This window comes from Sipha flava, unplaced genomic scaffold (genome assembly GCF_003268045.1).
Source record: "Sipha flava isolate LNK unplaced genomic scaffold, YSA_version1 211_pilon_pilon, whole genome shotgun sequence".
NCBI lineage: Eukaryota > Metazoa > Arthropoda > Insecta > Hemiptera > Aphididae > Sipha > Sipha flava.
In genome coordinates this window covers 596030-621463 of record NW_020272824.1, presented here as the reverse complement: position 1 = coordinate 621463, position 25434 = coordinate 596030, and the positions used below count along the sequence as shown (strand labels likewise).

At 27.6% G+C, this 25434-nt stretch overlaps 2 protein-coding genes across 8 annotated transcripts; one reads left to right on the top strand and one right to left on the bottom strand.

The window, feature by feature from the left end:
• Nucleotides 1-909: 909 nt before the first annotated feature.
• On the bottom strand, nucleotides 910-3052 carry LOC112682797 (major royal jelly protein 4-like). Its single transcript, XM_025553529.1, has one exon. The coding sequence runs from the start codon at nucleotides 2934-2936 to the stop codon at nucleotides 1629-1631; it is 1308 nt and encodes a 435-aa protein (XP_025409314.1). The 5' UTR covers nucleotides 2937-3052; the 3' UTR covers nucleotides 910-1628.
• Nucleotides 3053-8393: 5341 nt separating this feature from the next.
• Nucleotides 8394-24476, top strand: LOC112682799 (gamma-aminobutyric acid type B receptor subunit 1). Of its 7 annotated transcripts, none has more exons than XM_025553535.1 (16): nucleotides 8394-8757; nucleotides 9278-9412; nucleotides 12037-12207; nucleotides 12285-12501; nucleotides 12631-12782; nucleotides 14592-14724; nucleotides 14792-14919; nucleotides 14981-15122; nucleotides 15252-15402; nucleotides 15482-15725; nucleotides 15814-16021; nucleotides 16874-17130; nucleotides 17183-17320; nucleotides 17543-17738; nucleotides 20161-20224; nucleotides 24458-24476. In XM_025553535.1, the coding sequence occupies exons 1-16, from the start codon at nucleotides 8530-8532 to the stop codon at nucleotides 24459-24461; spliced, it is 2568 nt and encodes an 855-aa protein (XP_025409320.1). In that variant the 5' UTR covers nucleotides 8394-8529; the 3' UTR covers nucleotides 24462-24476. The 7 variants fall into 7 exon arrangements, with proteins under 7 accessions (XP_025409320.1, XP_025409318.1, XP_025409319.1 ...); XM_025553533.1 differs by lacking the exon at nucleotides 24458-24476 and adding an exon at nucleotides 23921-23975; XM_025553534.1 differs by lacking the exon at nucleotides 24458-24476 and adding an exon at nucleotides 23504-23531.
• Nucleotides 24477-25434: the final 958 nt, after the last annotated feature.

Below are 25434 nucleotides of genomic sequence, written 5' to 3'. Positions count from 1 at the left end.
TACGTATATTTATTAGTAAAATATTTAATTATTATTTATTTATTTGTAAAATATTTAAAAATATTTAAAATAAAATTAGCATCAGTTCATTCATTATTAAATTTTTTATTTAATACTGTGGTAATTAGTCTCATGAATATATTTTCCTGGAATCTTGTATATTTTTCACAGACAGTTGTAATTATTTATGGTTTGTACTTTTGTAGTTAATTTTAGCTGTTATATTATCATAATAAGTTTTTGCCCGAAAATTTAGTTTTAGTTTTTCTATTATAAAACATAATTTATTTTTTGCCGAATATTTTAGAATAAATTCCATTTAATTTAAGCAACATCAGTTAAAATACGAAACCATCACTCTTAGACTTAAATTTTAGGATATTTTTTAAAACCACCTGTGGGTACCCAGAGTACTGTGGGATTTTTTCCTCTTAAAAACCGGCAATAAGCCACCTAGATATGTCGATGAGGTAATGCTTTGGGTGGCAGGTCGCCATAATTTGTTCTTTAAATGTAACAATTTTTTTGATTCAAATACGAGACAGCACTTGCGGTTATCCCTTATAGAGGTATAGAAAAAAAAAATATTGCCTTTCCCAGTCTCGCATGTAGTTCAGACTGATTTGTTATTAGTTTTGTGCATTATAACTTTAAATATGTATTAGAATAGCATGTATAAACAGTCGATTTATTGTTCAAGTAGTCAAATTAACAAATTTGGAGTATGAAAATCATGGTGGAAATAAATTTCATATTGGTAAGCACTTGCATATAAAATGGTTTATGCGCATATTTTTATTCGAGTACATGTTATATAATGTTATATTACATTATATATAACGTAATATATAGTGTATATATATATATATTGTTACATACTATAACACGTGATAGGTTGTTATAATTTTTTTCCCTTTAATTTAAAAATCGTAATGTTTACAATAATTGGTGAACCATTGTAAATCTATAGCTATTTATAAGACAATAATTATAAGGTAACAAAAATTATATACTTTTTTAAATACAAAATAGAAACGACCAAAATGTTGTAGGTAAATTGTCATCCACAATTGATATTTCTAACGCAACTTAATTTTAATTTGGTAGTTTGAGCTCCGATTCTCTAACCGTACCTATTTACATGTTTTAAAATTCAATTATTTTTAAAAAATCTAATAAAAACATTGTTCGAAAATAGAAATAGTTACAAATTATTCTCTACGATACAAACATCAGATTAAACACATCGTTATCGAAACATCGCGAGAAATGAAAATCAAATATTGTTCAGCATAAATATCTAACATTTATTATCATCGTATTCACCCTGAAAAAAACAAATTCTACTTAACAAAACGCTGAAAATTTTGCCTGTTACAAACAATAGTCATCTACAGTAATATTTTAAATATCAAACATGCGTTATTTTTTTTTTTTTTTTATTAAATAAAAATGGCGGGTAATCCTATACAGGAATATTCACTGTTCTTTGTAACGATTCATCGCAGACGTCCAATGTTCCGTTGAAACTACGAATCTCAGAAATATTACATGAAACGATCGCACACATGCAAAAATCGGGTAATATTAATTTAATATCGTACAATAGATTATGGTTTGCAATCGGTTCATCGGTCGTTTGCGACGGTGCGGCGAGCGAAAGTGATTTGGATCGCAAGCGTAGCGAAGACGTAGTGCAGTAAAGGCGCGGCGGCGGTGACGGTTTTCACGGAACTGACTGCGTCGGGTGACCGGCCCGTGGACCCGGCGGCCGTGAGAAGGGCGAACGCGGTTGCACCACAATGGCTTTTGAATATCTTCATGTCGGCGGGCCCGTGGCCGTCGGAACCAATGTCGACGAAGTCGCGGAACGCGGACGACACGATCCACAGGTAACCGTCAGGGTCAAACGCGAAGCTGGATATCCACTGGAGTCGGTCATCCTGCGCGTACAGCTGCTTGACGTCGAACCCACCGCGCAACGTGTCCCATGACACGATGGCGCGCGGCATGCCCATGTACAGGCGGCCCACGCTGTCCAATATCATCGCGGTCACGGTGTCCGCCTTTGGGCCCAGGTCGTTGGCGTAATGGCTCACGTCGTAGGTGTCGGCCAGCAGTCGCGTGGCCGGCACGTCGAACACGCTCAGTGGTATGGCGAACACGTTGTCCAGCTCCACGGTGGTGAAGTACAGCATGTTATCGATGGGCGAGATGGCCAACAGCGCCTCGTTGTAACCGTTGGCCGCAGCGTCCGCGGGCCGCAGCCGCTTGCACCGGAACTTGCGGTACACGCCGGACCGTAGTCCGTACACCAGGAACCCGGGGTTGTCGGCGCTCACGTCGGCTACGACAGCTGTCAGCGTCTTTAGGTCCACCGAGAGGCCGCTGAGCACGGTCCGGCCGGCCGTGTGCATGGAGCTCGGCACCACAGCGGATCGCAGCACCGCGCCGCTGCTGATGTTCACCACCAATAGTTTAGGGTCGCACGTGTAGTCCGGCGCGTCCGCGGTCCGCTGCAGGTCGTACACCTCGCCCGCGTCCAGCGTCCATAACTGGCCCAGGTGGTCGATCTCGATGTCCTTGGCGTTCTGCACACCGAAACAGTCGCCCACATCCTGCATCCTGATCGTCGGGAACGGCTTCAACGTGGTGCCGCCGTCCGGCTCACGGTGGCTCTTGCACAGCGTGGCCGGTACGCCCCTCTTGAACCGGGGCACGGCCACGTACATCGCGCCGTCCCAGATCCTCATCCTGTGCACTAGGTTATTGCCGGGCACATAGTCCTCCATCGCCGCGGTCGCGTTTCTCTCGTCGTGTTCGCGGCGGCCCGTCCATAGGTTGATGTTGCTACCCCATTCGTACACCACGTTCAGCTCGCCGGCGCACGCTGCCACGCACACGCCGAACGCCACCAGTCGCAGTTGGCCGATCATGGTCTCCGTGACAAAATGACCGGCACACGCCGCCACTCGGAACACGAAAATGTACAACACAATAATATGTTACGCGTGTCGTGCGCTGACAAGGCGTTTGCGACGACCTGAAGCTGTAGTCGCAATTGGTTCGGTAGTATTAGTAGTGCGAGCGTAAATTATGCAAATCTATTCGATTCGATACGTGTTTTCTTAATGTGTGTGTGCGTGTTTGTTGCTTTTGCATCGGTTATTATTAATTGTGTGTTCGGTTTTGGGAAAGAAGTCTTAAGAATATCTTCAAAAACAAACGCTCTCCGAATAATAGTTGATTACCGTTCGAGGACGGGCGTAATATACGAATGACGTCATTGTAGCTACACTATGTGCGTTCATATATCGTTATTATAATATTAAATCGTCGTATTTGCATAATAATGTCCGGTAATTATACGATTTAGTGATCGTCAATGAGAGTATTGACACGTATCGTGCTCTTGTGTCTATATATTATGTCTGTATACTAAATAGGTATGCAATTTACCAAATTCCAAGGAAAATATTTTTTTTTTCTTGGCGAAAAAGTAAATTTACAATCCATACTTAATTATATGTACAATAAGAAAATTATTTGAATTTATTAGATCTAAACATTACATGGGTACTTTTTTGAGGAAACTACTCATTAGTAGCACCTTTGAATTTGTTAATATATTGGTATATAATAAACTTGTGTATGTATATTTTAATATGTGTTTTTTTTTCACTGGTTCAGGAAGTCTCTTGATCGATTTCTTTTTAGTTTTTTTGGTGGGATTTACAGGAATCGTCACGGAGGATATTTGAGAAATAATTGAATTTTTGTTATTTGTCAGTTTTTTGTAGTATTGATTAGCAAGTTTTTTGGAAGTTTGAATATTTAATTTTTTATGTATGTTTTGATTAATGACGTACCGTGAACGTCCTAGTAATTAATCGTGAAAAAATTGACTGAAAGGCTTTAAATGGTCTTATGTTTAATGGTTTCACTTACCCCATATTTGTATGCCATACGACCAAATGGGAGTTATATAAATGGCTTTATAGATAAATATTTTAGTTTTGAGACTGAATTTTGATTTTTAAAATTGGATGGAAGAGGAAGTAAATTTCCCTGGCCCCACAATTTAAAAAAACCAATATTTTTTTATGCCATTTATTTTACCATAATTTATACCAATTTGTACCAATTATTTCAGAATTTGTTCCAATGAATTTCCCAGGGAAAAATAAATTTCTCTCTACGGATGTCAGGGAAACGTTTCCATAGCACACATGGGAGAAATTGAAGATTTACCGTGACAAAAATATACTTAAAATTAAAATAATATTTTAATATATTATATTTATTTAATTCTAGTGATAAATATGTAATAATGTATAGGTATACTTGTATATTTACAAAAGAAAATTAATAAAACAAGTAAATTCTGTTCATTGTGCTAAACATAATAAAGTGATACAGTATTTATTTATATAAAAAGTTATTTCGAATTAGAATATGTGTTGAATTAATTAATTAGGCATTTATTAAATCAGTATTTTTGTTTATTCTTGATTTTATGCGAATATGATTTTCCCAAAAAAATGTTATAATTTTTATTACACGCTTTATGCTTTTCTTCAGAAAGTAGTCCTATTGGTAGAAGTGCAAGTATAAAGTAATATAGTAATATAGTTTTTTAATCAAATTCGAAAATGTAAAAAAATACTAAAAATGTTGTATATCATAAAGCATTAGAATAATAAACACTCTTTATGAAATATTTTTTTTATTAATTATACCAATTCGAATTTAATATTCATAATTAAGAAAGGACAACGTCTATCGGGTCAGTTAGTTTATTCATAATATATTATTTGTGGAATCTGTCTTGACAAAAGTCAAATGCAAAGGAACCAGAGAAAATAAAAACAAATTTGCATCAGCATAAAATGCAAAATTATGAGCAAGAAATAGAATAATATTCTATAATTATTATATATTATATCCATCCACAGACGGTTAGTCTTGTCAACTGTTAGATGATAATCCTGACTGCTGGTCCTGCCAAATTCAGGCCGTAGTGGTCTCATACATTTAAGTAGAGAAACGCTAAAACTAACAATGAAAATACATAAGATTATAATGCAATGAAACCGAAACCCTTGCTAGTTTATTAAAATTGCAACAATCTTTATGGGTGGGTAACGTCGTAGTATATGTGGCGAGTCCACGTTGTAAAGTTTGAGCGATTTAATGGATACATTAGGTATAGGTAAAATATATGAGTTGGAAATCATACCCTCAATACTTACACGAAAATCACAATGATCTTCCACTTTTACTAGCGGATAAAATTCCTCCTGGTTTAAAAGTTAAAAAGCTGATGGCTACACTTAAAAAAAATAATAACTATATCTGAATAAATATGACTATGTATAAAGGTTAGATCACGTAGAATGTATTTTTGTGAACGATGAGGAAGAAGTCAAATTTGATCCACATAGAGAAAATATCTCGATTAGATATTACAAATATACAAGATACAAACGATAAAATTCAACAAATTATGTTTCATCAGACAAGATGACAAGCGAGTAAAACAAATGATAGAATAAATACTTATGCCACGGACATTACCGTATAAAAATAATGGCTTCCAAAGTTGAAGTGTCATTAGTTATTCTTGTAAATAAATACATTTTATTTTATTATTGCGTATTTTAAATTTGTAAATATTTTTTATATCATATGATTTTATACTTAACTATTATAAAATTACGACTTATTTTAAAATATTCTATAAATTGTTTAAAATATAAATAACGTGTGTTGTTTTATATGCTGTGACTGTCTTTGTTATATATTTATTATATTTTAGTTATACTTAATATACTGTTATTCTACTAATTTTAAATATTAAAAGTGTTCAACATTTATAAATGGTCAGTAACTGTATGTTTATATTCATATTTTTACATTATTTATCATATAAAACACGAAGTGAAATAAAAAATAATGAATTAATGATAATAAAACTATATAATAAAAATATAATAGTAAATATAAAACATTAAGTTTACTAAATTTAAAAATAATATGTCACTTATCGATTTTAATTTTAAATTTAAAAATTATGATTAGTATTTGAATTCTGAAGATGATTACCTACTTTGAAATTGTGGATGATAAAATTGGGCGGTACTCCTTTCACCCAAAAATGACCTTCCTATTTTTGCCCACGTTCTCTTTTCGACCAAAAATGAAAAACAGTTTCCTCTTTTCACCCAAAAATAATTGTATTCTTTTCGCCCATGGTTTCACGTTTTACATTTTGGAAACCACTGTCTCAAAATTAATAATTAATAATTTACATTTCCAAATGTAAAACGTGAAACCATGGGCAAAAAGAATACAATTATTTTTGGGCGAAAAGAGGAAACTGTTTTTTCATTTTTGGTCTAAAAGAGGACGTGGGCAATAAGAGGAAGGTCATTTTTGAGCGAAAAGAGTTCCGCCCATAAAATTTTACTTACGGATTATGCAGAGTATTGGTATTTTATATTCGTATACAGTTTACATTGATACAAAGATTTTATATTTGTATCCCAAATAACTGCATAATATCTTTATCATATTTTGTATATATATTATACATTTTATAAATCTTGTACGTATATAATTTAATCAGTACTTTTATTTATTTTTTATTTTTATTGATGTGTAGCTTATGAGCTTGTAATATTTTTAATTACCTTCACGCTTCCAGTAAATGTAGGAAAACACTTAATCATAGTTATTGTTTTTGTTATCAAAGTTTTTGCGACAATTTAAATAATAGTTAGGCAAACTTTTTGCGTTGTTATTGACGTTTTTATTATACATTATTAAGTTACACAAGTAAATAATTTCGAATAGTATTGTAGTATGAAATTAAATCCACAACGAGTATCAAAATTTGTTACTAAGTTGAGTATTTAATTTGTTGTTTAATAATATTTACGTACACACACGCAGAACAATTAGACAATTAGACAAATCGTTGCCATTTATTCAAGCTTCACGAACGGATGGGTATTTTAATAGGTCTATATATCGAGTTCTTTAGGCATTCTTAAAGATCAACGTTCACTGTATGCATTCCTCACGTTTTTTATGTGAGGCAACCAACGATCGTAAAATTCTTAAACAAATTAACGTGAATAATTTATTTAGTATGCTCATTTTTCAAAAATAATGGACACCTTATGGTAAAACGGTTGTAAAATATATTTGTATACATTTCCAACGAAATATCAAAACAAAATCAGCGACTTGCAATCAGACCAATATTTATAGTTATTTTTCATAAGTTTCGAGAAAAGTACTCAGACAGTATTTAGTTATACTCATTTATTAATGTATTTTATTTACTTTAATTTCGGTTGTATTTGTTTTGTATTTAATTATTTATAATTATGTTTTGGAAATTAGAATTATTAAAATATTTTTTATACCAATAAAACTGTAAACCATATATATTTGATACTAAAATTAATAATAAATAAAAAACCAATTCATAGTCATTTTACACTTAATTTTAAAGATTTTAAAATTTATTTGAAAATTAAAAATAAATTCTTCAAAAGATTTCTTCAAACTGATATATTTTAATAAATTAACTAATTATATAAAAAACTACTGTATAATTTTATGTTTAGTAAATCAATTTATAGTTGTTTGGGAGAACTAAAGTGTTAATTTTATATAGGTTAGGTTAAATCACGAACATAATCCCATACATAAATATAAAAATACATAATATAATAATAAATATAACATACAATAATTTGTTTAAATATAATTTTTTAAAAATGGGTTTATTGAAGTTAAAATAAAGAGTCATAGTGTATAAATTAACGAGATAGTTACAATTGTATGAAATAATTATAATGTGTACGAATACCTTTATAATTTATTAAATATATTAATACATGGTCACATTCTGTCTATTATTTTCATAATTTATAGTAGACCAAATGGTACAATAATAATATTAATAATAAATATTTCCTTTTTTTTTCTTTACTTAAACTGTTATATTTTTAAAATAACTATCTTATTAGTTGAATATCGATTTTTTTTTTTTTTGGTTACAATGTATATTTTTTACTTGTCAAATAATAGTATATAAGTGATAGAATATGATTACTCAGAATATTTAATAGTTATTATTGTTGTTTAAATATGCTCTATACCCATGGTTCCTTTATTATTTAAACAATTTTATCATTGAAATTATTTGGTAATTTTTCAATACATTTTTGAGGATACTTTTATCGAATTTATTCTAAATAATCGTGTATTAGAAACAAAAAACATTGAATATAAATTATTTCTTCCAGTTTACCACATGATAAGGGTTGACGGCATGGAAACCAGCGCTCCACGGACCTCGCGAAAATCAATACCCAAGTCCTTACCCCGGTAAAATTCACTAATACAGAGTGGAACTCCCAACCAAACTGTACGTTATGGCTCGCGCAATTTAGTCCATCGTCATGTAGGCGAGGATTCATTTGTCGTGCTCGATTACCTTTGTCCGACGGCTAAATGATTCAACTCGTGATTAACATTTTTGTATTGCTGAACAATGTTCCGTTTTCATTTCAAGAAGACGACAATGTATTACATATCGGAGGTATATTTCCGATCGGTGGCAAAGGAGGTTGGCAAGGGGGTCAAGCCTGCGAGCCCGCTGTCAGGCTGGCATTGGAAGACGTGAACAAGAATAGTGTTCTGTCCGGGTATCAATTGAAGTTGCATTGGAACGACAGTGAGGTGAATATTGAGTAGTTTAACATTGCCGAATCTCAATAAAAGTAGTGGTAACTCACTTAACAGACGTTATTGAAATACGTATATAATAGCCTCGCTGAAAAAATAATAATAACTGTAAAATGATTTATTTTAAAAAATATTAAAAATAATTGTATGTATTTATTAAATGAAAATACTATTTTAATTTTTACCATAACAATGTTTAATGTTTTTACTATTACAGAAACAGTAAAATTAAATTAAATAATAATATTTAAAGATAAATTATTATATACATTAATAATTAATATATTAATATATAGAATACATTTTATTTCGTACTTCAGCACAACTCTTTTTTAAATAAAATCATCTCACTATCATATTTTAAAGAGTACCTTTCAATATTATTATGATTCATATATTTTAAGATTTATTCTTTGATCAGAAAATGAATGAAATTTATTTGTGCATTAATGTTTTTTTTTAGATACACGTTGGTTAATAAAATAAAATTGTTATATTTGCTTATTTTGTGTAGTGTGATCCAGGATTGGGCGCATCGGTCATGTATGATTTATTGTATAACAAACCTCAAAAGCTCATGTTATTAGCTGGATGTAGTACTGTATGTACAACTGTTGCTGAAGCGGCAAAAATGTGGAATTTAGTTGTTGTAAGTATACATATTTAATAAATATTATATTTTTGAAGGCGTAGGAGAAGAAGCTTACTATATTATACATAGTGAAATAATTATATATTCATATAAGATTCATTTAAATATGTCAAATATTTTTATATATAATTCGTGATATAGTTCTTATATAATAATATAATAAGTATAGTTAATAATTTGTTTAATTTAAAATAATCAATGAAAATATATTAAATTTATAATAGTTATTTTAAATGTACGTATGGTTTAAATCTGGAACTGGAACTGTATCGAAAATAATCGATTTTGTAACCGAAACTCTGAAACGGTGTGCCGGGATTACCGACACCCGGATCTTTATATAAATGTACACGAATTGGATATATGGTCGACAGCAGACTTGAAAAAAAAAAAACGCCGAAATATGCAAAAAAAATGCAAAATAAAATCTGAAATTTTGAAACCCTCGTTACATGAAACGAATTATGTTTTTAGAAAGCATTGTGTATGATCAACCAAAAAAATATGCACTTAAATATGCACTGCATTGAAATCCGGGCCCTACTAATCAGATATCGACGCTCTATTCTCATTCGTCGAATTTTTATCTGTCCACCCAATGATGTAAAACGACACTATTCCTCAGCTGTATTGGTTGCCTTCGTGCCATTTTACATCGTCACTATGTTGTTCTTGGTGGCCCTGAAAAGGGCCGTTTTCGTCTGAGCGCGTGCTCCGTTACAACTCTTTGAATATTGGGAACCGGAACCTCACTGAAACTCTTTTTTAAATTAATTTTCAGAACTGAAATGTCGCTGAAACCCTTATCAGAATATTTTTAAAAACCAGAACCAATACTTTATTGTAATGGTTTTTTACGGTTAATTCAGTTTTTTTTAATAATTTCATCATTATTTTATGTTATTAGTAGGTAATAAAAAATAACTTTATGTACATATATTAGTATTATTAAAATTAATAACATTCAAAAATAATAATTCAATACTCTTAGAATTCAGACGTCTGAGTATAAAATATTTCTACGTAACTACTGATAATAATGTCATAGGATATTCTAGTTACTACGAAAACTAAAATGTCCTATATATTATTTCGAGTCATTCGAAAACATCAAAAATACATTTGTATTACAAATAATTTTAAAAATGTCTTAAAAATTATTATTTATTTATTATTATTCAATTATAATTTATTTTCATTTTTTATATTGATTTTATTAATAAGTCATCAATTAAAATCATTTTAACTGTTTGCATTATTATTAAGTATTATCATTTTTATTATAATTTTAATTGTTCTTACATAAGTATAATACCAAATTTCAAACTAATTTTTCATTTTTTAAGAATCGAAAAGAAACCAAAATCTTAATTTTTATTAATTTAAAAACCGAAACCTAAATTTTAGTTTTTTTATGCACTGGCATTGAAACCTGAACCAATATTTCTTTTCTTTTGTAGGATCCGAATTGGAACTGTAAAATTCATCTAGGTTCCAGTATTTGGTTTAAATATTTATATTCACTGTACTGAAATGGATAGAAATATTAAATATTTATTTTATTTAAATTTGAATAACTCCAAATGTACATTTATTCGTTTATTCAATTCTGCCGTCGTAAAAAAAAATTCTTTTAATTAAAAAGTTGGGGTTTATAATGTTAAGAAAATTGCCCATGTTTGTAATTTAAGAATTACTTTATTAGAGAATTTAAGCTTCACTAAACATATTAATCTAATACATAGTAAAGGTATTCAAAGACAAATTATACCTACCTACTAATCACAAATATTTTCTTTAAATAATAATTTATTTTACGAAGTTTGTTTCTATTTTTTTCTCCTTAAATATATAAATCCATTGCTAATAATTGCTAATAATAATAATTATTATCTATATTTTTTATATTTTATACATATCTTTTTAACTTACTCTTAAATATATTTTACTTAATTTTATGCACGCTGTATTTTTTATTGTTCTAAATTTATGTATTTATATATTTCATGACTATAGCACGGATGTTTTAGTAGTAAAAAAATAACAATGATTAGAGTATAGCACTAAAAAGTATTGAATATTGTACTTAAAAAATTAAAAATTGTATTAAAAAAAAAACTTTTCTTTATAATTTATAAACTTTATTTTTTTTGTAAAATGTTTTAACTTAAAAAATAAGAAAATAAAAATCGATAGGGTTTTAAAAATAATGAAATTTTCGTAACGCCTTAAAATATATTAATGTCTATATATAATAAATAATTTAAACAATACACACCAATATATCTTAATATTATACTTAAAGTCATTTAAAAATGTTATAGATATTGCATGTAAAATAGTTAAAATCGTAATAAAAATGATTAAACTCAACAAAATTGCAATTAAAATGAAAAAATTGCGAAAAAATGTGCTTAAAATTTTTAGATTTTAATTCGTACCGACACTCAACGCATTTAGAATTTAAAATAAATTGGAGCTGTAGAAGAAAAGTTGCAAATACAACAACATCCGTGGAATATTTATTACCCTTCGAGGATGTTACTTAATAAATTAATCAATAAATAAAGTGATCAATGCATACATCACTGAATGTATACGAAAAATATTACTGTTTTTAGTTGTGCTACGGTGCTAGTTCACCAGCACTGTCGGATCGGAATCGTTTTCCCACATTATTCAGAACTCATCCTTCGGCCACCGTGCACAGTCCTACCAGAATCACTCTGATGAAAAAATTTGGATGGTACAGAATTGCAATTCTTCAGCAAACGGAGGAAGTGTTTATTTCTGTATGATTATATTTTACTTTTTGATAATACTACTATGATAGTAGGCTTGGAGTTTTATACTAATGTTTTAATTGTAGACAGTGGAGGACATTGAGTTGCGTTGCAAACAAAACGGCATCGAAATAATTACTAGGCAAAGTTTTGTAAGCGATCCAGCCGATGCGGTTAAAAATTTACGAAGACAAGACGCCAGGATTATTGTTGGTTTGTTTTACGTTGTCGCTGCTAGAAAAGTTTTGTGTGAGATGTATAAACAACAATTATATGGAAAATCCTACGTGTGGTTTTTTATTGGTAAGTTCTTCGGTTATCAGTTTGAATATTAAAATTTTTATGATTTATAACAATATCTGAAAGTAATATCTTAATTTATAAATTTGCTATTTCTAAATCATGTGTAAATATTTGCACATAAATATTTAGGTTGGTACGAAGACAATTGGTTTGAGTTGAACTTGGATAAGGAAGGGATCGAATGTACAAGAGAACAAATGAGAATTGCAGCTGAAGGTCATATTACTACCGAAGCTCTGATGTGGAATCAAAATATTAATCAAAAAACTGTTTCTGGAATGGTAATATTATTTATATTAAACACTAATTGAGTTTATACGTTTACAAACTCATCGAATAATCATTCGACATAAATTTAGCAGGAAAAATAGATTTAAGTTTTAAAATTATATAAAATTTCGATTATTTATACAATTTTTATTGTTATTTGATTTAATCTATTTCACACCATCAAATAAATCATTTTCTAATATAAAATTTTTTAGTTAATTGGTAAATATTAAATTAAATTAAATGGTAAATATATCTAACAAATTTAATACATTCAATGCTGTAGTATAACTAATGATAATCATTAAATTATGATTAATAATTAATAACTATCTATATATATATATTTATATATATACTCGTATATGAACCCATGAAAGTCTCAGTTGTATATTTACGCAAATTCATTATTTGTAAAAAAAACTTTAAATTAAAAATACGATGTATTTTTGCATTTAATAAAAATTTCTAAGTCAGTTTAGATATATAGATAGGTAAATTATATTGTTGTATTAGTCTTCTAAACTGCAGTTTCCATGGAAACCAAAGTACTAATGCTCTCAAATAAATAATTTTTAGAAAAAGAGAACGGGCAGATAAGTTTATATTTATAAAAATAGTTGGTATAGTAATAGAACCAAATTCCTTAATAAAGTAAGTTGGATTTTTAATTTTTTAAATTTTTTAAAAATAATAATGGATTTAAAATGAAGGACAAAAATAAGTGCCTAAGAGTAACAACTAAATAACTAATAATAAATACCGTTTAATGGAAATTCGTTGAAATATCCGATTTTTTCATAATTAATTTATTAATTAATTTTAAATATTAATAATTATTCTAACGCTTATAAGACATATTTGCTACGATACCGTAAAAAAATGTTTTTCTACAAAGAAAATTGTTTGAAAAATCTTGTATCCATTTATAAAGCTTAATTATAAAAATTAAATTTTATATGTATTTTTAACTATAAATTGTCGTTTATTCGAAATTTAAATTTTAATTTCTTATTAATTTTTTTTTTCAAAATTGCATAGTTATTTTTTCATTAATCTATTTAATAGATATGTATTAAAATAGTTATCCCTAAACAGATATGTATGAGAAAATTTGTATTTTATTATATCAAACCAAAATTATTTTATCGACATTTATGAAAATTAATTTTTAAACTATTCAATTATCTATAGTTAATCAAAGAAAATATGTTGAAAATTAAAATCAGCTATAGAAAAGAATAATATATTTATATGTATTTAATGCACATGTGAAGTCTCTACTATTATTATTTTTTGAGCTACAATGAAGATTATAATTCGATTTATTCAAAAATCGGTATGCCATAAACTTAATCGTTTTTTTTTATAAATTTTAATTAGTTTTTCCTTATTGAGAATACTGTTAGATAACTCATTAAATATAACCCTAAAAATTACCAACTAGAAAAAATTTCTTATACGAAACCTTAGGATTGAAAAAATTCTTCTGGTTAAAATTCTGTACACAGAAAAACTTACATCATAGTAAAATCAATACATTCCTTGCTTCACACAGAAATTAAAAATTTTAATAAACATTGTGTTAAAATATAAGCATTTTTATTGTAAATTTTATATTTTATCGTGTTGTTTACTTAAATTAAAAGTAATTTAGTACGTAAGTCAAATATACTATAGTATTATTTTTTTATAATTAGCAAAATTACAATTTGTAATTTCTCATTGCAAATTAGCTTAAGATTTAGAACACAATTACATTAAACTTTGTCTGTAAAATATAAGTTTTAATAATATTTTATTAATTTATTTTATTTAAGACCTCCGAAGATTTCCGTCAAAGACTTGAAAATGTTTTGAGATCTGAAGGTTATGCAATTGATCGGCATCGTTATCCTGAAGGTTATCAAGAAGCACCGCTAGCTTATGACGCCGTCTGGGCTGTAGCTTTAGGTATGAAATCATAAAAATAAAATTACGTTGTTATTGAACTATATGTGAGTGTGTTTTGATATAATAGCTTTTAATAAAACGATGAGTATTTTGGAAAAACAAGGAAAATCAATTACTAGTTTTAATTACAACAATAAAGAAATTGCAGATCACATTTATTCAGCCATTAATTCCACTCAATTTCTCGGGATATCTGTAAGTTTTTTTACGAAAAAAAAAACGAAAAGAAAAATAATAAAATGTATATATATTTTAGGGGTGGGTGGCTTTTAGTTCACAAGGTGATCGAATAGCACTGACGCAAATCGAACAAGTCATCGATGGAAAATACGTTAAACTTGGTTACTATGACACACAGTCGGATAACTTAACGTGGTTTGATAAAGAGAGATGGATAGGTTTGTGTTATTATTAAGTAAAGTGATTTTTTTTACAATCAATTAATTTAAAAATTAAAAATTTGACCTTTATAATATATTATATTAATTATATAGGATTAATTTTAATATGAAATTTACAATTATTAGGAGGAAAAATTCCTCAAGATCGAACCGTGATTCGACGTGTGTTGCGTACATTGTCCATACCGTTACTAATATGTATGTGGGTTATCACGACTATTGGAATACTCGTAGCTGTTAGCCTCATAATATTCAATGTTCTTAACCATCACAGAAGGTATGTATCTAAATACGTCATTATCGTACACACTATAACTGACTGTACGCTGATCGATGAACGACTTATAATTTCCCAGGGTCATCGCACAATCATATCCAGCTTGTAACACCATCATGTTGTCTGGCTGTGTGCTGAGTTTGAGCAGCATTTACTTATTTGGCTTGGACGGTCAAATCATATCATCAGCCGTTTTCCCGAACATATGCCAAATAAAAACGTGGGTGTTGTCGATTGGATTCACACTGGGTTATGGAGCTATGTACAGCAAGGTGTGGAGAGTGCACAGGTTGCACACGAGTCAAAAGAAAAATGCAATCAGGGTGAGTTAATTTTTAGTACCTATGTAATGCGTACATGCATTGTATACCCTATGTGTGAAGTATAACATTCATTTGACTGTGGTTGCAGAAAGCACTGCAGCCGTGGAAAATGTACTCGATCGTAATATTTTTACTCGGCGTCGATGTAGCGATTTTATTTCTTTGGCAGTGTATGGATCCATTGAAGCGGGACATACAAGTTTTTCCTATGGAAAACCCATTAAATAGCAACGATGACATTAAAATACGACCAGAACTCGAGCACTGCAAGAGTGTAAATCATAACTTCTGGCTTAGTAAGTTATTATGCATCTCTTAGTATTTTTGTGTATGCAATAATTTTCAATATTAATGTTAAATAAATATTTAAAACATTTTTAACGTTGTATAGTATATAGGTTATTATTATTTTTTTTTAATTGATCCGCTATATATTGTGTTTAAGAAAACTATAATTTTTTTATACATTTTAAATAAATATTTAATCCACCGAAAGAGTTTTTTGATTAAATTTATACTAGCATTGCTCAAACCTAAAAATAAATATGCTCTCATTGTGCATTTAAGGATATAATTTTTTACGACTTAAAAAAACAACTATATAATTATTATTTATACATTGTATAAATTGATACCACTATTCATGTAAATCGAAAATTTGTAATATGAGGTGAGATTGTTCGCCTTCAGATAATCATTAATGGAAATTTACTCATACTTAACTCAATCACAGAACTACATGAGGGAAGGGGGAAGGTACTAGATCACATCAACTATTTATACTACTATGATTTTGTCTTTTTATAAATGATTGCTGTTTCTGTATTAAGTAATGATTGTATATTATCTACTATGGAATAAGTAGTAAATTATTTTTTCTGTAAATTATTAAAAAATGTATTTTAGATGATTTGAAACTTATAATCCATATATATACGAGTATATATATATATATATATATATATACGGTATCATAAATTTAATTTTTGATGAGATGTACTACTGAAGTTTTGATAGTTAGAAGTTATATGAAAATATATGTTATAAGAAATAGTGCATGTAATTTTTAATAATGATATGTTATAACATTAATTTAATTTCTTTAACAAAATGTTCAAATTTGTACAGGGTAATATTTTATGTTTTAGGTTTAACATTAAGTTATAAAGGATTGCTCTTACTTTTCGGACTTTTTGTCTCATACGAAACTAGAAGCGTGAAACTAAGACAGATAAACGATTCGCGGTATGTCGGAATGTCAATTTATAATGTGGTCGTTACATGCTTAATAACTGCACCTGTGATTATGGTGACGGCATCACAGCAAGATGCTAGTTTCGCTTTCGTAGCGTTATCAGTTATTTTTTGTTGTTTCCTTTCAATGGCCCTCATATTTGTACCAAAAGTAAGGAACAATGATGATTTCATCTTGACAGATAATCATGAGTAAATTTTAGGTAATCGAAGTGATTAGGGATCCACATGACAAACCGGAATCTAAGTACAATCCTGACGCGGGGATGTCAAAAGAAGATGAAGATAAGTATAAGAGACTTATAGATGAAAATAAACAGCTTGCTGCTAAAATAAAAGAGGTATACCAAATTATAGATAATTTTGATTAAACGACAACTAGAAAAATTTAAAAACACAAATTAATAAATATTTTGAAAAATAAAACTGTGCAAAATTTTTTTTTCTCGAATAGAGCCTAAATTATTTTTGATAATAGTTTGAAATTATTACATTGTGTAATTTCATAAAGACGTAATTAATTTACATATTTATAATCAAATATTCGTTTTTATTTTTTTTAGAAAGAAGATCGGTTAAAACAACTAAAGTCTGACTTAGCCAGCTTAAGGGGCGATACAGATAAGACTGAATTAAAATGGAACGACGAGTCACAGCTTACCGAGCATTCGTTCTTATCGCAGTCGGTAAATAAAGATACTTTAATTGTAGCTGATTTCATAACTGGCGAAGGTACATCAGACTCAGCGTTCATTGCTGGTACGGCCACTTCTTATTCTAGAGCTAGTGCTTCAGACATGGAATTTTCTGAGTCTTACTTATAAATTCAAAGATAATTTATGATAAATATGCTTCAAAACAATCGACCAACAAACAATTTAATCATTTTACTCCATACAGGGTGACTCAAGAAACTGTTTCTTTGTGAAATAATCTTAGAAAAGATGAACTATACAATCATAACATTTTAATAAAATGGTACTTTTACAATACAATATATATAAAATAAATTATATTAAAGTGTTTCTTAATTTTATTTATGTTTTTCATCATATTCGAGTATTTCAATTCATATTAAAAAAAAAAACTTAAAAAAATGTAATATTTATCATATTTACGATTTATAACTAATTAATGTTAGGATGCATTATATTAATAATTATTGAGATTGATTTTCTGTACAATAAGACTATTAAAATTAATTGAAAATAATTTTTCAAACCCGTCTTGATAATTAATTTTAAAAGCTAATCAAAAGATATTTTAAGTAAATTACTTTTCAATGAGTAGATTAGTAGGTTATTCGATTATGTTTTTAATTTAAATAATAACTTCTTCAGGAATCATTACTGATTACGATTTCGGTATTTTTATTTTTACAGAATTTAAAATATCTTATAATAATTGATCAATAACTATAGTAAACTTTCAATTTATTAATCTAAAAATCCCAATATTTTAATATTAATTGTACTTAAAATCCATATAATACAGATTTAATGAACTAATACTATATAAAATATATTTATTCCTTAAACATATAATTCATTTTTTTTTAAATGTTTAATTTCTATTATTTTTTAATCTTAAAATAATTTTAACCTTATCTAACCTGTACTTTTATCGGCACAGGTGGTTACAGGTATATTGTTTTTTTTTTTTAATGCGAACGAGGACATTTTTTTTTATCAAATCTCATTTGATATCGGTTATACATGGATATAATAATCATGGGCTTTACATTGGTCAAACGTTTGAAGTGGTTGTACTAGGTTCATTTATAGATTGCCAGTGAACAGCAATTATTTTTGTTGTCTTTTATTGATATGTTTTTCTTTTGCATATATTACTATTAATACTGACATCTATATAATAGTCGTCTTCAATGATTTACATTATTATTGTAAAATAAAATACAAGTCGGTTAAGCTTATAAATACATTATATATAATATATATATATGTTATTCATTATTATGAGATGTATTTTAAAGTGAATGATAAGTATATGTTTTCACGCATTGGTGCATCAATTTATATAATTATTTAATCGAAATTCATCGAAAATCAATATTCGTGGAAGTTTAACTTCAATACATTTTAAATAATATTTTCACATATTGTGTGTTTATTATACAAAACATATCGGTTTAATTTCATTAAATGTTACCATATTTAAAAATTAAATGGTTTGTTGTCCACTAGATATAATATATATAAAAAAAAACTTTGTTACAAATATTAGTCAACTGTAGTATTGGAATGTGAATATTAAAAAAAAAAAAATCAAATCTTAAAATTATAATGGGTTTATTATTTTTTGTTTTTAAAAATGCTGTTTTGCGTAGCTATCAAGAATTGACGAGAACAGTCAAATGTAACCTATGGAATGAGGAACAGGACACCATCGTTAACGCATTATTTGACTCTACGCTTAGATGAAAACGAATTTTACGAAATTAAAACACACATACACCATCTGTTGTAAAAGTTATTACATTTTGGCTCATATAATGTTTTTGTTTTCACATTAATATTTTTACTTAATTATTAATCGAGAACATTTAATCTGTATTTAGTGGGATAATGTATCGTGTTAAGTGTTAATAATTTATTAAATATTTTGTTTTTTGATAAATGAGAATTTTCTTATATCGGAAGGTATGATTTTTTTTAGTAAACGGATGTAATTTTTTTGACTAATGTATGCATGTTCAGGTGGGCTCAAAGATGTAGAAATGGTAGAATAAGGTGGGATTCTTATTGATGAGTATCTTCACTTATTAATTGTTTTTTTTTACTATATCGTAGTAGGTATAATCAGATTCTATATTTAAACATTCCTATTCATTATTTTAGTATCATATTATGGTATTACGGTATGTTATTAAGTTTTCACAATAAAATAATACATTTATATTTAATTTTTCTAAAAATCGTATTTTATGGTATTTAAAACTTTATAAGAAATACATTTGGTCTATGGTTTATGGGTCCAATACTCCACACGATATTTGAAAACTATATATATAAAATTTGATTATTTATCGTTATATACTTTTATATATTTACTGTATTAATCCTATAATTTCCTACTTCGTACGAACTTAATAATTTCATTATTTTTACTATTATTATTATTATTAATTTTTTTTTTTTTTTAACAAAGATTTATTTTTTAGGAACTACTACGTTAAACGTTATATTCTATCAACGTTGTGCCAGTAAAATATCAATAGTTGGCAAGTAAGTACTCTACTGGCATACATCATAATATAATAGGTATATTCGTATATTATCGTAATATAAAAAAACAATCTATCTTCTCATCGATAAATTTTGCAATACGGTTACTTAATATTTACTATAATATTATAACTATGTACTATTCTAGAAAAAAAATCTCCATGTTGTTATACTGTTATTTCTTCGTCGGAATGTCGTTGGAGTTTTTTAATTTTAAAATAACTATAGTGTACATAGTTAATTGTTAGTAACTATTTATATAATATATTATATATATTTATTATACATAGTATGCTCACGTGGTGTCGTATGTAATGTATATGTCTTCCATTCATTTACGTTACATTAAACTCAATTAAAACTTTAAACTTTAGCCGCTGGTCTAAAGCTTATGGAGCAGATACTCGAATAATCTTGTATTTTAAGCAACTCATATAATGCTTTACGTTTTAATTGAAATTATGCATCATATTAGTGAAATTATTGATAATATACCGTTTAATGTGCTCAAGCCAGACAGTAAAATAAAATATTATGCTAACCGTATGCTTTCATATGTAGGAGCTGAAAAGGCACATTTTCTTTGTTAGAATTAAACATAATATATTTTAGGCTTCATCACAGCCCGCATTTATATCTGCAATTTAATATATAAACTACAAAAGGAAATCAACATTTTTTAAATAAATCTACTCATAACAGTGATTCAAGCAATACCTAGAAGTTTACATACAATTTTAGTGTTAATTTTCAATTTTTTTAATGTATGAAATTTGAAGTTTAGTAATTTTAATATTGGATTTAATATTTAGTATTAGATGAAAAATACATTTGGGTAGTTATTTATTGTCAGTAGTTGAAATAAATATGTCATTTTATCATAAAGGATATAAATTTAATATTAAAATATTCGTGTAAATATCGTAGTATAAATAGTTTACAATATTATCAAATAATTATCGGAAATCTATAAAATTTACTTTTATATTAAAGCACTTAATTAATATAGCACGATAGTTAATATATTTTAAATTGGAAATAGAAACATATATTTTTTAAATAAAGTCTTATCGATAACAGACATTAGTAATTAATCAGAGCAATATAAATAGTAGCAGCTACTAAGTAGAAAGTTCAGGTGAAAATGTTTATTTTAATTAGTCAAATGTACATTTTTTTGATTAAATATCCGTTTTCAGTGGTAAACTGGTATTTACACATACTACAGTGTTTGGCACTTGTGTTATAAGGAAAATATGATAGTTTTGATGTTTAAAATATAAAATAATTTTTTGCAATCGCAAAATTCAGAATTGATTGCGCTGTTTAAAATCATCTATTTTATCATTATAGTTTGAATGAAAAATTTCTTAGGTCATATACACATTGTTATTAGTAACATATTACATTGAGAAGAGTGTTCTGTAATTTGAAAGCAATGATGAATCATCGCTTTCGATAAACAAAATGTCTAATGAAGTTTGATTTAAGCTATACGTCATATTATAATATGCATTTAAGTATTCGTATAAAAAAAATGTTAATTCTTAATTTTAAGACATTTCTATAAAATTAGGATATTATTAAACTTCATTGATAACACTCAAAAATATCAATTGAGGTATTCGTACATAATACTGTAATTCGTGGTTGTTATAGTAATTTTTTAAAAAAAATTAATTATTAAAAGAAATCCATAAGGCAGTTTACTTAATCACAACAACAAATACACGAATGATCATAAAAGTAATATCATCTGTATTTATATATATATATATATATATATATATATCATTGTATTTAATTCATTTTTCCTTATAAATAAGGAAATATTATTTTATAAGTTTTTATTAGATAGTAAAAAATGAAAAATGTTTAAAAATAAATCAGAATGAACCAAACCTTTATATTTATTTTTTGATAATATTAAGAATTGTTTATGGTTATTTTTGCTATAGAGTTTTAAAACATTAAAAATAAAATTTCTAAATTTTTTAATTGGTAGTTAAAATTAAAACATCATTATTCATGAAAACAACAAATTTAGCTAAAATTAAAATTTTAAATTTAGACGTATTTAATATGAAATTTAACTTACATTTTTTATTAAATATAAATGGAATACTATAAGAGCAACTTGTATTTCAAATTTCCAATTTAATTTAAAAATAAAAACTGTAACTTGTAAAAAAATAATTATCTAGTAAATTTAAATGTTTAGAACTCATAATATTACATGAGACTTTAATTTTCTAAATAAAAATTATACTAAGAGTTAAATTATTTGTAAAATTGTATACACCGTAACACATTTTAAAAGTATTTTTTTCAAAATTTCAACCCGTCTTTTAAAAATAATCTATAGGTATATTATCAACTGAATGATATTTTTATTTGATCTAGAGGCAACTATATCTACAATTTTTAGATATTTTTTTCAGCTTCTATGTTCTTTACCAAACATTTTAATATAATATTATACATAAATATATATTTAATACATTTTTCAATCTCACTCGGGATCTACAACTGAGCCAATAAAAAATATAAAAATAGTTTTAGATAATTTATATTTACATTCATAATAAAATAATTACTAAAAATACATATCAACTTATTATGACATTATAATATACGAGTATGAAAGTATGTGATTACTGTCAATTATTGTAATATATTATAATTGTGTACATAAATAAAACATAATACAAATTAATTAGTTAGTATTTTCTTTGATCGTTCGTGATTTTTCTCTTCTTTAATGTTATCGTTTAAATTTTACGGAAAAATTAATGTTCACAAAAATTTAGGGCTGTGATAATAATTTAGATTACAAAAATATATTCGTATAATCTATGATACCTAATTTATGTTAGGCTGATGTATGAATATCGGTATAACCTAGGTAGGACTTTTAATTAGCAAGTGTTACCGACTAAGATCGATAAATTCTTAGACGTAAAAACTGAAATCCTAAATGATGATTTTAAACCTTTTTAAAACTATTGTTAGGGTCGTATATTAGGAAAAACATACAAAAACGATAGAATTTCAAATTTTATAATTTTTTTTTTTTTATAGATGATTATATTATAATTAATTATTGTTATTAATACATAATATAGAATATAATAAATATATAATGTAAAAATATTTTGTATCTAAAACTAGTGATAAGAATTAATATTTTATTATATTATACTAATTGATTGAACCTTATGGATATAATTTATAATAATACCTAATAAATATATGCATATAATATATTTTGGTTTCCAGGGGAGAAAAGTAAAAAGGGTATGCGTATTTTATGAGAATGAATTACAAAATATAATTTTTTTTTGTTATGAGATTAGCACGTGGAGAATATCATGCATAATACTGATGATATATTCAAGTACAAAATAAGAAAGTTTTACTGGAGCAACATGTTTGCATATTATTATATTATTTTAAAATATTCGACCGTTATGACTAGCAGATGTTACTACCAAATAGAATATCATTATAATTATTATAAGATCTAAGTTGGTGTTATAAACTCCGCCGGAATAATATCGTATTCGAATTTCGTTAAATTCTGAATAAATCACTGTAGACATAACTACTCTTCTCGTAACTGCTACAACATAATTTTTTGTTTGTGTTATAAATATAAAATAATATTCAAATTTAATAAATTGTATTCATCCGTAGTTCACGTACAAGAAAGAAAAAAAAAAAGAAATTTTTATGACGACAAATCGAACACCACACCAGACGACTCGTACACATCTCAATTGATGGTCTTAAGGTCCGCACATATTTGGGTACTCGACCAATGTTAAGTACACGGTTTGTGCACTTCAAAGGCAAACGTATTAGGTCTCACGAAATGAATGCCGCACAGAAGCGAATGTGTGTAGATTATACGAATATTACGATATGTACATATGTATACGCATAGAATTCCAGTAGTACTAATGCCATCAATATTAGCGGTGGTTTGATGATAAATTTGCCGCGGTTAAATTGTATTTATGAACCGATCAGCGTTAAACAATAATCTAAATCTAAATTTACGAAACGTTGTTTGCAAATGTATTAATAATAATACTAATAACAGTAATAGTATATTGAATAATCATAAATCAATAATGTTTACTCGTTCGATTCGATTGCATTACTGGACGGAAACATTTCTTTGTCATTTGTATTGATTAGAATAATAATAAATGTTATGTATCGTTTCAGATGAGAGTTTTGTCGGCGAATTGGAATTCGCTAAAGCGTACGTATAGATAGGATATTAATATTAAATGTTTAATTTTATCAGACGTTACTTATCGCATTTTCGGAGATGAATTATACAGGATTAACAACAAAATTAAATGTGTAATGATTAATAAAAAAGTTAAAGAAGGTATAATACGGAATTAAATTAAAATTTTTGGTACTACTTGATGTATACATAATCATTTATCACTGAACGTAATGAGTATACAGTGTAAAGCTGCAACGCGTTTATATCACATGAAATTGTATCAGTGCGTGTGAGTAATTTGTAAACGAACAATAATGGAATACGTATAATATACAGTGAATATAATTTTTCGAGTATATTTTTAGACGATAAGGTGTCAGCGAAAATGTGTAATGCATTACGTATGTATCAAATTAATATCAATAAGTATCGGTTTATATTATACAGCTATAATATTAATTAATAACAACTATACAATATATATCGGTAAACATATAATCAGTTCCGGATTTAAAGGAGGTGCGATGCACCGGGGTCTTAGGCTGATATTTTATTTAGGCTTCTCAGTTGCAGGTCTTGGATTTTGTTAGCTATATACATTTACTATATTATAATTATATAATTTATTATTAAATATTGGTTAAGTATTCAACTAATTTTTATAAAAGTGTGAACCAAAACATACAATTGTTTCTTGGATATTGTTTTATTTTTTAACTCATTCGCGATCATGTTGTTTTAATTATTTCATCGCATATTGAAAAAATACATCAGACTTAGGTCAGTTTTTTTATTTTCAGACTAAAATTTGATACACCCAAGACTAAAATCCAGCACATCGTATAATATTCGTACGCCGAGCGATCTGCTTCATCCATCGCTGTAGTGTAGCGTTCGCGCGATTAAATAATAATATTGTATTGTTCATCCCGTCTCTGCAGATGTGCATCTCATCTGAGAGCGTAAC